Raw genomic sequence first — 16,292 nt, forward strand, 5'->3', positions numbered from 1 at the left:
GCTGCCTAATTGAAGATGGATTGATGGTGGCAGTGCAGCCAAAGCTACTGGTGAAACCATGTTTGCCTTGCATGGTAAAGTTTGTCAAGGCAAAATAAAAAACAAAGCGTACTGAGGGGCATTTATCAAAACTGGAGCAGTTGCCCAGGGCAACCAATCAGCTTCTCATCAGTTTGTTCAGTTAAGATCTGAAAATAAAAGATAGAAGTTGATTGGTCGCCGTACACAGCTGCTCCAGATTTTGTCTGCTCCAGTTTTAATAAATTCCCTTCATTGTATTTAGTACATCACTGCAATGCATGCGCATTTCCATCATGTTTCATCCCTTTAAACATGCTGCAAGTACAGAAAATAACTGTTGCTATGGCAGAAATAATGTGTGCTCTTACTTTCCCCTTTGAAATGACAACACCTCCTCGTGCACAGATGGAGGGAGCACAGGAAGTTAGCAGCTCACAAGATTTCTGGCAAAATCAACAGATTATTTTTGCACTTCTAAAATGGATATAACATGGTGGTTTACATCCACTTAAAGAGACCTAATAATGATATGGCACACATACTGTATGCCTGGCTTATCTGGCTGGAAGATAAATCTAGAACTGATTAATTCTCTTTGTAATGGGTAGCCCCACTGAAAGGGTTAACTACTCGTTTGTGCTAAAAACAAAAGATATACGCGCCCGATGCTCCCAGCTGGCTTTCTCTTAGACCGATCCTTCCAGCGTCTCTCCCCTTCCTCTGCAGCGGTCTAAGGTACCGTAAATCATCATGTTCTATATCTAGTGCATAGACGTGGGGACGCTGAGGAAGATTCCAATGCTGTAGGGAGGGGGAGACAGGCTGGAGGGAGCGCTGTGACAGCTGGCCAGCTCTGAGCTTCCGGTGAGTATAAGTTTGTTATTTTTGAAGCTAGACCCAAAACGAGCATTTAACGCTTGCCGTGTGGGTGTGGCCCCACTGCATGGGTTAAGAAAAAGTTTATCCTCTCGTTCTTCTTTAATTTAGAAATACAGAGGTATCTCGGCTCATAGCATTTCCCTCCTAAAAAGTGCCATTGTATGTATTTTTTTAATAAATTATAGTCAAGATGACCAGACAAAGTCATAGTTTTTTTAAATATGACATATAGAGCTGCAGCTAACGATTTTTTTTCAAAATCGATTAGTTAGCCGATTATTAAGTTCGATTAATCTGATTTAAAAAAAATTAGAAAAGATGGCTCCAGTGAGGGGATTAATTAGTTTGTACTGAGATTGCAGTCAGTCACAGGAGCAAGCTTGGAGCGGTGGAAGTAAAAAAGAAAAGTGTGGTGTGCAATATAGTGAAATGAATAGTGTAAAATTTATACAGCAATGAATGCAGAATGGCACCGGCTATAGAGGACTACAAAACCCATCAATAGTACATTATACAGCACAATGCAGAATACCACCAGCTATAGAGGAATACAACAAATCCCAGCAATAGTACATTATAGCTGGCGGTATTCTGCATTGCACCACGGCATAATGTATTATTGCTGGGATTTGTTGTACTCCTCTATAGCTGCTGGTATTCTGCATTGCGCTGTATAATGTATTATTCCTTGATTTGTAGTCCTCTATACAGCGCAATGCAGAACACCATCAGCTATAGAGGAGTACAACACATCCCAGCATTCAGTGTATAATGTATTGCTGGGATTTGTATTCCCATATTCCTATGTATAATATACAGCACAATGTACCATCAGCTATAGAGGAATACAAATCCCATCAATACATTATAGTGCAGCATGTGTGGGAAAGTGCAGGCATACCTGAGCAGTCTTCCAGCAACTTGCTTCTGAGATATTTGGGCGGGCTGTGAGCATGAGGCGGGGAGGAGGTGCGGTGTGTGGAGCATGGATGCGGGTCTGGCAGCGGCGAGCGTGAGGTGGGGGGAGGTGTGGCACGCAGCGTGTGTGGAGCCGTGAACAGGGCCAACCAATCGGAAGCCGATTAACCCCTTCGTGACTGACTAAACATATTGCATGTGAATGTTGCCTAGCCTTTTTCTTCATCCAACAGGTAGAGCTGTGGATTTATTTCATTGTTCGCTTTCCCTGCTAATTGCTAAACAAAAACAAAAAACTTGAAAAATCTTTTGATTAAGCTAAAATATACAAACTGGACAAGTGAGGCCGATTTTTTAGTCATTTCTGATCAGATGGCTAAATCTTGGCTCTCCCGTAAAAGGCGGTATCTAAAGGGAGCTATGTTTCCTGAGCTGGCTCTTTAGCTAAATGATAGTGCTCTGGTAATCCCTTGTCCTGCTGTAAATGTTTACTTTTAAAACAATGAGGCTGGCTTCATAGGAGATAATGAGGTCACCAGCACACCAAGGTCCACTTCATCGGTCCATCTTTTATTGACGTTTAGATAAACTTGGTGTCGCAACGTTTCAAAACCACATGCGGTCCCTTCATTGGGCAAAACAATGTGGTAACACATAGTGATGAGCCTGGGCCCAAGACCACTAAAAACTGTGGCTGCCACCTCCTCCTCTCGACCCAATCGGGTTGCCGGGAAGCACATTCTTCACCCTGCAGCTATACATCACAAAGGGGCACGGAATGCCCCTGCTACAGCTGCTGCCACTGATTTATTGGGCCAGAAAGGGGGGGGGGCAGAAGTCACATTTTTGAACCAGCTTAAGTGAACACAGGCAAACCGGGCTTGCACCGAGGCCAAGTTCATCACTACAACTCGTGTTATCCTATTAGGGCTCATGTACATGGGCACCTGCACCAGTACAATGTAAATTCAGCCACATTCCCCCCTACCAGGGAGCCACAGAAGAATACTATGGACACAAAACATTATGCTCTCCCATTAATATTGTTTTACTGAAAACAAGGTGTACATGGCTGCCTGAGGGCAGATGCACTTGAGTAATTTCTTGTTGACCTCACAGTTGAACTTGGCTGGCTTCTGGTTTACATAGAGTTTCAGTATTGTAAGTGAATTGCTGTTGATTTGATTGTATCTTGTTAAATCTGAGTCTATCTGGTTCCCCTTGCTTTTATCCTATTTGTATGTTAAGCTTGCTTTATATGGCCTTTTTTTGTCCAGTGCTAGACCATGGTCTGTCTTCGCACTCGGCAGATATTTAATTGTTTGTACTTGGGATCATTTCCACCTAATGGAAGATTTATACTTTCTGCCCATATGTGGGGTCAGATACACAGAATAAAGATGTTCCCAAAGACACTAGTGGAAGGGGAGACTCTTTTGCTATGGTGGGTTATTATTGTGAGCTTCATTTAGGCTGGGTTCACACCTAGGCGTATCGAATATGCGCGTTTGCCGCCCAGCTTCCTGATTGGCCGGGAAGCTGGCTCTGTGTTCCCTTGCGGCACTGCCGGGCGGAGACCATCTCCCTCTGACCGGAAGTTTCGATATCGGGGCTAAGTGTCGGAGCATGTGGAGTACTAGAGTACTGAAGTATTGGAGCATTTTGGATTACTTACCCAAAAACTCTGTCGGCACCGATACTGGTATTGGTATGGGTGAATCCCCAGTGGCAAGGATCAAGGGCAAAGAACGCCCCTAAATTTGATTCAAGTACAGTATATTCAATATTAACAGCATGTTAGTATCCCCGATTTATCCCACTTCAGGACCGCAAAATGTAAATGAACAGCGGCAACCTGAAGTGGTTACACCAACATCACGGCTGCAGCAGTTTACATACAAGGGTTCTTGTACAGTTCCTAGCAAGTCTCTAAGGCCTGGTTCACACCTGAGCGTTTTACAGCACGTTCCTACGCTCTGTAAAACGTTCATGTGAAAACCAATGATTGCCTATGGGCATGGTTCACACTGGGCGTTTTTATAGTGCATAGGAACGCGCTGCAAAACGCCCTACGCCCAAAGAAGTACAGGAGCTTCTTTGGGGCGTATTTGCCGCGCGTATCCATTGGGATACAGCCAGGTAGCCCTCAGAAACGCGCGTAAAAACGTGCGGCACTAAACGTGCGACAAACGCGCATATTCGGTACGCCTAGGTGTGAACCCAGCCTTCGGGAAACCTTCATATTATTTCAGCTGTTATCGGCATGAAGCCCTGGATCACTTGGTTTTTGTTTAGTAGATGTCTGTTTGCTATACACTTATTTATTTAACTTTGTCTTTCTTCACAGCCAGAATTTGCTGTGTGATGTGACAATAGTGGCGGAAGATGTGGAGATAGCTGCTCACAAGGTGGTTCTGGCAGCATGCAGTCCCTATTTCCATGCAATGTTTACAGGTATGGAATTTCTTGTGGTTACATATTATTTTTGAGTATATCATTTCCATATGTCCAAGAGTAAGATTACGCTTATAAGTTTGTTAGGTAAAGCTGACCTCCTGGCAGATATTAAAGATGCAGATCAATGTATGTCTGTATTCATGATCTAAAGTCAAAACTTATCCCTTTTATGTTTTAAATAGAGCTATGAAGGGTTGAAACCCCATTAGATTTGCGCTGTCTGTGTCCTATTAGGGAGAATTCCTTATACGTCAAATCTCATAGACACATCAGCTGGTGAGAAGTCTTTTGAACTGTTGTCACTACAATAAGTGTCCCCTTTGGAATATGACCCCTCTATTTCCTTTCTGGTGATGACTCAAAATTTTGGATAGTCCCTCACTTTCTGTGCCAGTGACGGTGGTCACAAGGATAAATAAAGAACCGGCGAATGCCCCCGCCCCCAGTCCCCAGCAAAAACAACTGACAGGTTTTTCAACCCTTCCCCTACTCTATATCCATAATAAAAAATAAAATAAAAACTGTTTTGGCTTTATAAACACTTTAATATATAATTTATGTGATATCAGCCTTCTTTATAGTATGTGCATTTTAAAACAAAGTGCCCTTATCCTTTAGGTCCCTTGAAGCTAAGGCCACCACTCCCTCCCTCCCTTCCCTGGGCAGAAATGAGTGCTTACTGAGTTCTGTCCGGCCCAGCCTTGGTTTGTTGACATCCTCTGGCATATGCCCCTTCTCTGGGTTGTGCCTGCACAGTTAACCCCTATTGATTTCTGTGGTTCTCCTCCAGGAGACTGATGTAGACAAGCCCCATAGAAGTCAATGGGGATATTTGCCGCAAGGTGCACACAACCGAGGCTGGGCCCACTGAAACTCGGTAAGGCCTAGTTCACACTAAGCGCGTTCCAGGAGCAGAGCAGTTACAGAACGGATCAAAACTGCGTCCAATGTATTCCAATGGTATTTTTGGCTCTAGTTCACACCGCAGTGTTCCTTTCCAGAGCATGTAAAAAAAATGCAGCAAGCCCTACTTTACATGCTCTGTAACGCTCAAACGCATCAAAAACGCATGCAAACGCCCTAGAATGTGTTTTTAAAAAAAAAAACAGAAATGGCCCGGAACGCATCAAAAACGCGGCACAACCCACTGCACTGCGTGTGCAGAAACGCATGCAGATCTGGTCTGCATTTGGTGTGAACAAGCCCTAAGTATTAATCTCTGCATGGGGAGGGAGGAAGCAGTAACATCAGCTTAAAGAGGCCTAAAGGTTAAGGGCACTTTGTTTTAAATCCCTACAAGACCTAGTTGTATTAAAGTGTATGTACAGCCAAAACTTAAAAAAAAACAAACAAGAATGTTTTGAATAACCGTTCCCCCAAACACTGCATAATGATCTGAAATCAACCCTTTGAGTTGCTGTATGGAACTCATCCTTTCTTCCACTGTTCATAAGAGGTGTGTTTTTTTAGTTTTTTTAAACTTTTCAATGTACCTTCCTTCAAAATGTTCTTCCTATGTATTTCTCACCTGTAAAACAATACAATATATATTAAAAAGAAATACCGCTCGCACTGTGAAGGGTGACAGGTCCACTTTTTTTTTTCTTGCTGCCCGGAGTTAAGCTGGCCATACACCAGTAGATTTTGTTTACATAAAAAAATTGTTTTTGGAATGTCATGATTTTCTAATAGTTGTTTGAGTTAGAGCCCATTCACACCAGGGCGGTTGCGGATCAGCACGGTTACCGCGCTAATCTCGCAAGGGAGGTTTTGGGAGTTTTTCATTGTGTTTCAGCGCTGAAACGCAATGAAAAACGCCCAAAACTGCGCTGATTAGCGTGGTTCCATTGAAACCTGTATGGAAACTGCACTGATCAGCACAGCAAAAATAGTGCAGGGAGCAGTTCGGGCGGGGGGCGGCTCGGATTGCACAGACCCGCACGGTCGCATGAACCGCCCCCATAGCAATGTATGTCATCGTTCATGTCGGTGGATCCGTGCAGTCGAACCGCCCAGGTGTGAACAGGGTCTTAAATTGGTGATCCTTTTTGCCCTTCGTGGTGGAATAAATTAGAGGAGCAGCATGAAATGAATGAATGTAATGACTGGATGGATTTTTCTCAAATCAAAACAGTGAACGTATTTTTCCATCGGGAAACTCCATTCATTCCACAACCAAATGTTAAAATCAAGCAAAATTTCAACATACCATTTGTAAAGTCTCTGATGGCATTATCAATTTTAATGATAAGATTTTTCACATGAGCATTAGTCAGTAAACTGCCAGTGTATGGCCAGCTTTAGGCCCCATTCACACATGAGCGGTTTTCCATACGTATACGCTCTAAACAATGCATTTTCATGTCCATTGTTCAGACTATTGCGTGGTACAAAACTTGCACGTCCCGCACAATAGTCCAAGCATGATTTCAGGGGCGGATTCCGCACTTTCGCAGCTATACTAATAGCTGCAAACAAGCGCAATCCGTGCAGATGTAAAGATTTTAGTGTTTTCGTGGCAAAGGCTATATGTGAATGGAGCCTTAGTCTTTAAGAGGTTGTTATACAGATTACAACATTGTGTTTATATGTATGTAATTGTATTTAAAAGTAAGAAGCGGCAACTTAAAGGATTACACAATGTGCCATAAGTTTAAATGGCTGTCCTTGTGCCTTATTCCTTTTTAAACTGCAGTGAGCAGAGCAGAAACAAAGTCTAGTGCAATATCAGCAGAAAGTCGCTGCAAAATGGCTGACAGCCAAATAAATGTTTATAGTAACACAATCACTGGCAGCATTAAAGTGACACTAAATTTAGGAGTTAAACCTTACAACTTCATTCAAGTACTTTAGCTATTAACAAAAATGTATCTTATTTGTGTATCACTCGGCTGTAGCTCCTCAAATGATCTCTGAATTGGTGCTGACACTGTCCTTCCTTCTGGAGAATGACTGACTACTTTTATTCTCCATGGTCCCTGTGTGTTGTAAAGTAGACATCGCTCCAAGCTCACGCCTGTGATGGACTACAATCTCAATACAAATTAAACTAAACATGAGATTGTAGTCCATCACGGGAGTGAGCTTGGAGTGGTGACTACTTTACAACACACACAAGGACCATGTGGAACACAAGTAGCCCCCCTCCAGAAGGAAGGACAGTGTCAGTACCAATTCAGAGATGATTTGAGGATCTACAGCCAAGCAATATGCAAATAAGATACATTTTTGTTAATAGTTAAGGTACTTGAAAACATTTTTAAGGGCCGGTTCACAACATTTTCCGGACCAGATAGGGAATGCAGTGCATTGTTTGTTTTTACCACGATTTTACCTTTTTGATTTTGCCGTGTTTCGGAGTTTGTTTTAGCTTAAACTGGGCTTTCAGGTGTGTTTCAGTGCATTCAAGAGCAGACAAATAGACCTGCAGTATTTGGTCTGGTCTGGAACAGACTGTGCTGGTGTAAACAGAGGCCAGAAATAGCATAGGGATACATTAGGATGCATTTTGGGTCCGGAAACATTCTGGCCTGGTCTCAGGATGATCTGGATCTGGTGTAAATGGGGCCCAAAGATGTAACTCCTGAGTTTAGTGTGACTACAGACTCAAAGTCTTACATTTTACTGGATTTGCAGTCGTGGTAATCCAGTTTTTAGGTTTGGATTGGTTTTTGCTTTTAAGTTTTTTTTTTTTTTCCTCTTGCTATGACGGCTAATTCTGGCTTCCTCTGCTGAACAAACCAGGGTGTGGTGTCAGTCAGTGTTTACTTTTCATTGCTGGCTGCAGGATGAATGTGTAGGGAAAAATCTAGGCTCCTCCAGATACACCTCCCATCTCCGTCTTCTGTGCTTCTTTATTACAGGCATTGTCATCACGTATCACCACTTTTTGCATAACCGTTGTACACAGTAAGGGAATGTCCTTATTAGAAGAGTTGGCACGCTGCACAAGATTTGAGTAGTATTCCATTTACATCAGTTTTAGGGTAGGTTCGCACTATTTTTCGGACCAGATCTGGAACACAGTGCATTGCGTTTTGCCGAGTTTGGACATTATTTTTTTTTAAATGTATTATTTTTTTTTAGCTTAAAATGGTCTTACAAGTGCTCTCCAGTGCATTCCAGACCAGACAAAATAAGACTAGCAGTATTTTTCTGGTCTGGAACGGACTGCGCTGGTGTGAACAAAGGCCAGAAATAGCATAGGGATTCATTTTGGGTCCCGAAACGGTCTGGTCTGGAGATGATCCGGACATTGAGTGGATGGGCCCTTAGCCTTACGATTTTGTAATTTTCTTTGCAAGACCGGATTTCTATGTCAGAGATCAAAGCAGAGAATTGTCTTTTTTTCATCCTGATCTAATTCTGTTATATCCTGTAGTAAAACCACATTCACTGTTTGAATGTTGTTCCTTCTAGACATATTTTCTATCCAGCACCCTCAAATTTTTTTTTTGTCACTACAGTCGAAAGATTGTCGACTTGACCTTATTAACTATTATCAAATTAAACGAATGTTGTGAAAAACAATTTTTTTTTTTTAACACAATTCTGCTGGTGTATGGCCAGCTTTAGGGGGTATTACCCTCTATTTGGGAGATTCTTCTGTAACTTCCTGTGTCCTCTGTGGGACAGGAAGTGAAATATGTCCAATGAGACGCAGACAGCAGAAAATTAAACTAGGAGAGGTTTTAACCATTCCCTATTCCAATACACAACAAAAAATAGGTTTTTGCTATTCATAAAGTTTTCAATTTGCTACATTTTGGTGCATTAAAGTGAATCTACCGCCTCATGTATCACTTGCCCCTCCCTTTTAGATTGTAAGCCCTCACGGGCAGGGCCCTCCTTACCATCTTGTCTTGAATTGTATTGTGATTGTAATGTCTTCCTTATATTGTAAAGCGCTGTGCAAACTGTTGGCGCTATATAAATCCTTTTATTATAATAATAATCTGTGCTTTGCTTGTATACATCAGAGCTACGGGTCCACTTTAAAGCTGTCCCTGGCAGCTTCTTATAGGTGTCTTTTCTCTCCTGTTGCCATACAATGCCAAGCTTAATACGAAGGTTTTATTAAGGAAAGTCCGTATAGCAGAAGAGAAAAAATGCAGCTTGTGGTCCGCATTTAAGGTTATTTACTTATGTTAATAAATAGGCCCGTCTATGACAGTGTCTGTTTACATCTCTGCCCTTAGCTGTACCTAAAGGGAGTCCTGCACCTTTGTTTTTAGTGGTACAGTTTTTACCAATGTCTTTCCTTGTGAATGTTTGTCATCCCTCCGTTGTGGTGATCTGATTAATGTTTGTGCGAAGCTTCAGAAATAGTGAATACAAATAGCTTCATATAGAAACTCAAATCTCCTTATTAATCTTATGAATGGGCCGCTACTCACACTAGTAGAATAAACATCAGTTAAGTATTGAATATTGCACCATTCTGTTGTATTAGAATTGCCACTGTGGTTCTGTTTTAGTTATTGGATTCGGTAAATGTTTTACTCTATTGCCGTTTATTACCAAAGAGTCACCATTACTATATGTAGATCAAAGTCACATGGGGTCAAACTAAAATGCCAGAATCTGTCTACAAAATGAAATGGCCATCCACGTCTTTGGCAGTGTGCTAGTTCTGTATTTGTGGTCCTGGTATAGCTGATTACAGTCTGACACTCTGGTGTCTGACTAAATTTCCTGTGAAGACATTTTTTAATTTTTAGGTTTCAGGCCTAATAAAACCTTCATAAAAACAAATGAACAAAGCCTGCACTGTGAGTCATGAAAATGTATATCATCACTGCACCTTCATTACCACAATAAATGCAAATCACTTACAAAGGTGCAAATGGACTTTAAGGTGACAAGCAGGAGTAGGTATGGACATGTTGTTTATGTACAGCAGGGATGTGGAATTCCAATCGCCTGACGCCCGGCACTACATGTACCGGGCGAGTTGTTTTTGTGTACATTTTAGCCCTGTTTTGGGCAAGCAGCAGGGCTAAATGTAGAGGGGGAGCCCTTTTGTATAAGTGTTCTTGAGAGGCTGTACAGCCGCTCAAGATCACTTGTAAGCAGCCTGATTGTCACTCCCTCTCCCCTCCCCATACACCACCTCTCTCCCCGGTCACCGCCCTCCGCCTCAATAAAGAGAGCCTGTCACCTCCAAATGCTATCACACATGGGCTTGTTAGCCCCTGTGCGCAGGAATAAAGTTAAGTGGAAAAAAATTATAAAATAAATGAAAAATTAAATGATGATTAATAAGATAAATACAAATTTTACAAAGTAAAAAAAAGAAAGTAATTTTTTTTTTTTTAAACCAACCCCCCTGTCCCCACCATCTACATGTGAATAAACGCATGCATAGGGCAGTGTGTGAGCAGAGTGGTGCCCCCATTCCAGTGTGTGCGATTTTGTGGTGGCCGAAGCGCTCTCAGTGCTCCCTAACACGCACAATGTGCATTAAGGCCAGGTTCACACCTGGGCAATCCGTGACCGCACTGTAACCGTGCACAAAACCGCATGGATGGCCAGGTGGGCAGGAAATCCCACACCAGCTCCAATCGTGCTGGCGGTTCCATTATTTTCTAATGGCATCCAAGTTGCGCCAGGCAGATTGCGCTGTTTCCCGCCACAGTACCGCACGACCACGGTTGAAAACACTGCACGGTGCGTGTTGCGATTGCCACATGGATGTAACCCCATTGAAATCAATGGGGCCGCACGGCAACCGCTGTATGCAACCGCACTCGATTGCCCAAGTCTACACCAGCCCTAAAGGATAAATTCACTTTCCCGAGTAATTTGTGAAAATGGAAATACCCGCACAAATCTGGCCCCCCTCCCTCACTGCTTTACTTGCCTTTCAGCGAACGGTCCTTCCCTGACGGTGCTGACCAATGAGAAGTGCTTCTTGGCACTGCTAAATACGGTTTTGGTTCAAATATTTTTTTAGTAACAGGACAAGTAGATTGTCATGAGGGACAAGTAGAGCGGGCCCCCGCTTCAGTCCTTGGACAAGTAATCAATGTCACAAACACTTGTTTGCTTTGAATTCTGTGCTAAAAGTGTTTTGCTTTAGAACAGTTTACCGATTTTTTATACGTGACTTGAACGCGGTTTACTAGGGGTTGTCATCAGATTTAGTGGATGATGAATTGTGACTGGTTCAGACTCTGTTCTTCTTAACATGCACATTATCTGCTCCCCTAGTCACATTCTGCACGATGCTTGTAGAGCAGAATGCACTGTATCCTGATGTCACAGTAGTGTTTATGGGTCTGAAACTGTTCGCCAAGCTTTTAATCATTTGTGACAGCTGTAAAAGGCAGACACCTAACATCTGATCATGCATTTGCAGAGACACTTGTCCATCTGTTGTCAGTTTACTTCCTTCAAGTCATCTGCTTGTTTCTTGCTTCGTGCTATTCTAACATCTCCCTAGCAACACTGTATGGATGTCTGTTTAAAAATACTAATAGGCAGGTGGAAGCATTACTTTGGCTTTAGGATAGCTGATTTTTGTGTCTTGCCATACATTGTACAACATTGCTCATACAGCAGTGATCCCCGACCAGCAGCCTTGAAGAACATACCTTCACACATTCCATTTGAATAATGCTTAGGGCATCTTTCCATTGTAGTACCTGTATATCTAAACACCTGCGTCACAATACACTTAGATCATTATGCTGCCAAGGTTTGGTTATGTTTATTGCTTTGTCAACTACTCGTATGTAAAATCTCTCATTTAAATGTGGCTCTTGCTAACAACGTTTGAGGATCCTGCCTTTTATAGCACAACAAAAACTGTATTAAAACTCCATCATACATAGTTTGTATTCAATAGAAGCCTAGCCCTGATAACATTGTACAATATGTGTAACTGTTTCTGAGAAATAGGGCAACTTTTATGGGTATTCCACGGATCTTGCATTGCCCAAAAAGAGCAGGTAGATCTTGGGCGATGCAAGATCACCACTACGGACAAGGTATTTTACCAGTATGCATCTGTATCATGTGTTCAGCATATAGCTAATTGCACCTGGGCAGCATGGTGTGAATCACGTCGTTAGGACATCAGAGGAGGAGGTATTAACTGCATTGTGATTGGTGGTTTGATTTTGTTTCACCTGTATTTGTTTGATTTTGTTGCTTGACTCACTCTCTGCTTGCCTGAGGACGGAACCGCATGGTCTCGAAACGTCGCTAAGGAGATGTGTGTTAGCTCAGTCAATAAACAGCATTGACTTTAATATCATGGAGTGCGAGTGACTACTTTCATCTATCAACATCAGTACCTGACCTTACATATGCGCTTCTGGAAGAATGGTCAAACATTCCCATAGACACAACATTCCCAGAAGAGTTGAAGCTGTTATAGCTGCAAAGGGTGGGCCAACTCAACATTGAACCCTACGGACTATGACTGGGATGCCATTAAAGTTCATGTGCGTGTAAAGGCAGGCGTCCCAATACTTTTGGCAATATAGTGTACATCCACACATTAAGGGACTTTTTCTTTACATGTATGGCCCTTTCTCCTCTTCCTTTTAGTGTGCCATGGCTAGGCTTGTCTGAACAAGGAAAAAAATAAATAAATCTGCTCATCTGGAAATTACCTTTTTTGTTTGCTCTATGTAAGTATGATGTAGGGCAGTGCTTCTCTAGTGTGACCAGGACTCTGTGAATTGTTGGAAAACCAGGTGCCAGGCCAAAAGAGCTTGTTCATGCGCCATTTGTGTGTGTAAGGAGGAAAATGAATGGCCACACTTCAAAAATGTCACTTTTTTCAATCCAATGTTATCTAGCCAGACAGAAACACGCTGCAGTTCCTGTCTAAGGACCACCTTAGACAGGGTTGGACAATTACAGTTTTTTTCCCCCATCGCAAGGTGGAGGAAAAACTGTACAGACACGGATGTCACATAGGTGACATCCACTTAATACTGCTGTGACCAGGAGAGGATCCGTGCATGGATCCTCTCCTGATCCTCTCCTGAAAGCATGTGGGAAAGGGGCCTCTTAGAACCAGTATATCTCTTACTAGTCTTATAGCATGACATTCTTGTGGGCTTGCGATGACTGCAATGAGGGGCGGGCTCCCGATGACTGCAAACGGGCGCCGGTGTGCACGTGCACACCAGCCCTTTCGGCAGTTGTCGAACAAGCAGGCCACTAACCCGCCGAGAATCATACGATTCTCGGCGGGGTTTCAAGCCTGCTTGTTTGACGGAAGACGTGCGACCTTACAGTAGAAACGGTCGCACGCCTTCCATACACTTTGCGATTATCATACGATCGCGGGATTTCCTGCGATTCTCGTACGATAATCGTACAGTGTATGGGCACCTTACTGCAGTACAGTACTGTATACAGTTCCTCGCTTAACGACCAATTCGTTTAACGTCCTGGTCGTAGGAACGGAACTTGATCGTTAAGTGAGGAATACCTGTATGTGGCTTATTAATGGGGCTATAAACTCCTGTTGTAATAACAATGCTGTTGGTAGACAATTCTGTCTTCTTCTCTATGCTTTATTTTAGTTTGTACTTTTCTTAAAATCATTATTGTTCTTGTTGAAATGACTACCTTATGAAAATGAGTAAGTAGTCTGTGTTTTATCTGTTCCAGGTGAGATGAGTGAAAGCCGAGCAAAGAGGGTCCGCATAAAAGAAGTGGATGGATGGACCTTGAAGTTACTTGTTGATTATGTTTACACTGCAGAAATTAAAGTCACCGAGGAAAATGTGCAGGTGAAGTTATTGAAAGTAAAAGAACCCATTTTGTAGGCCAACTTTTCCTTGCTTAATTTCTGACAAAGTTGACCCTTTTTTCCCCCCATAGGGCAAGCACATTTTTTTAATTTTAAACACTAAAATATAATTGACAAGATCGCCTGTCCACATGCATAAAATGATGCCACGTACATGCAGCTTATACATAACATAGCATAACGTTCACCTTTAAGTTTCAGGGAGCTTGTTTTCCCTTTTGCTACACTGCAAAAGAAAAAATAATGTGCTTGTATAAATGGTTATTGTAACCTTAAAATCCTTTTCCATCTTTGTAAGTGATTAACCTATATTGTGGTAATGTAGAGGTGCAGTGATGTGTATATGTGTGTGTGTACATTTTCATGACTCACATTTCAGGCTTTCTTCATTTTTTTAATGAACTTTATATTAGTCCAGAATCCTACAAATTAAACATTTTCTCGACCCAAAATTCAGTCTGACAAAAGGGTCGAATTGTTAAGCAGGCTGTAAACAGCTGTCCCCCTTCCCTGTGATTCTGTGTAACACGATCACTGCACACCAGCTCTGCCTTTACACACAATACACTGTCCTTGGGTGGCTGCCACTAAGAATACTAATGAATGGGGGTTGGAGAGCTCAGTTGTAATATACACAGATTGCTTTCTGAGCACAGAGGCAGCCATTTTCATGGAGAAAAAGAGGAAAGCTAACAAAAAATAAGTTTCTGTGTTCATATACAACAACTGCATTTGCCTGCTTTATGTCTACTCGGTGTACATTGTTGGCATGTTTTTTTTTCTTACAAATACCTCTAAAAAGGTGGAAAGGGGCTTTAAAGAGTGTAAACCTAAAAGCAAAAATGTAAAACATTGCAGCTTACCAATCTGTGTATTTACATTTTTGCAGTAAAATTTCAGACCCCCCCCTCCAAGTATGTTTTATATGTTCCTATTCACATAGCACGCCTAACATTAATACTGTATATATGTAGCTGGCCTTTGCAAGCTTCTCTCTCAATTTCAGGTAAAAAGTAAAAGGCACCTCTGTCTCCATAGAAAAGCTAGGGACAGTATGAGCTTTCTCAATACAATGCTTCTTCACCTTTTACCCTTTGTTAGGGTAGACAGTGTACACATCTAGTTTACAATTGATATTGAGATCGGCCAGAACAGTACAGACAGGGTTAAGTATGTTACCATTACCCTGCCCACCCTCCTTGCATTTTAGTAGAACCGTGCAATTTTTGCATGTTTGCAGTTGAATACGCTTACACTTGTTTTGGACATTCTTGTAATAAATGCAGATGTTATTTGATGTGCTAACTGTGAAGGAGATGTTAGCTTTGTATTTATTTATGCCCTTTCTTTTTTAATTTTTACACTTTAATTTTGGATTCAGTGGGTCACATGAGGGAGAACTTCTAATAAAGTTCTACAGCAACAGGCCATTTATTATGGTGAGCTATTCCTCACACCAAGTATAGATTACAATTGCAGTGATCTGCTGCTCCAGGGGGAATGCAGGGTACAGCTCACTAACTTCTACCGTTCGCCAAGATGGCCCCCAGAGCTCTCAGTAGATCCCATATAAATTGTTTTTATTTCTTATTGCGCCATCATATGAAAAGATATTGTTAATGCTTTGCTGCAACACTTTTCTAGAGCACTTTGCTGCAGGATCGGAAGCCCAGGAGCTGATCAATGTTTAACTCCTGGGCTTAATGTTCAAGCTCATCTGTCACTGAGGTTCTAGCATTGAACCAACTGCACCCATGTGCAGTAAGTAATGGTGGTGAAAGAACTGCAATTACAGAATTTTAAAATGGCACCTAGGACTCAAGTTATTAACAGTTCACCACTTGTGCAGTCTGCAGACAGGGAAACACGATAGAAGGTAATGGTAGTCCCTGTCGTCATATTCGGCGCCTTCATTGGCCGTACCCATTATCTTCTTTGTATTTTCCCCATCTGCAGACTCTGCATGTGGCAGGCAATTGTCTGGAAAGCTGATGCTTGCAGAGCGAAGGCGGCACTGGACGGGCTGGCCAGATGTAGGAAATCTACATTACAGCAGCATTTAAGGTACCTGCTTGTGCTAAACCTTTTGTGTACTGGGTGAGTGATTTATTGGTATCTTTTTAGACATAGGAAAGTTGTCCTTGCATTGGTGGCATAGTTACATAGTAGTCGGGTTGAAAAAAAGACACATGTCCATCAAGTTCAACCTATAGAGATATGGGGGGGGGGGGGGGAGAAAAAG

The 16,292-nt window shown here is 42.2% G+C and overlaps 1 protein-coding gene across 1 annotated transcript in view; it reads left to right on the top strand.

Moving 5' to 3' along the window:
- The window catches only part of KLHL2 (kelch like family member 2), a 98,131-nt gene that overhangs the window by 18,108 nt on the left and 63,731 nt on the right, over positions 1–16,292 (top strand). The window contains exons 3-4 of the mRNA XM_018558780.1: positions 4,166–4,272; positions 13,909–14,030. Coding sequence (XP_018414282.1) covers positions 4,166–4,272; positions 13,909–14,030 — 229 coding nt within the window. The remainder of the gene's footprint in view (positions 1–4,165; positions 4,273–13,908; positions 14,031–16,292) is intronic.

Source organism: Nanorana parkeri, unplaced genomic scaffold (genome assembly GCF_000935625.1).
Source record: "Nanorana parkeri isolate BGI_ZX_2015 unplaced genomic scaffold, ASM93562v1 scaffold358, whole genome shotgun sequence".
NCBI lineage: Eukaryota > Metazoa > Chordata > Amphibia > Anura > Dicroglossidae > Nanorana > Nanorana parkeri.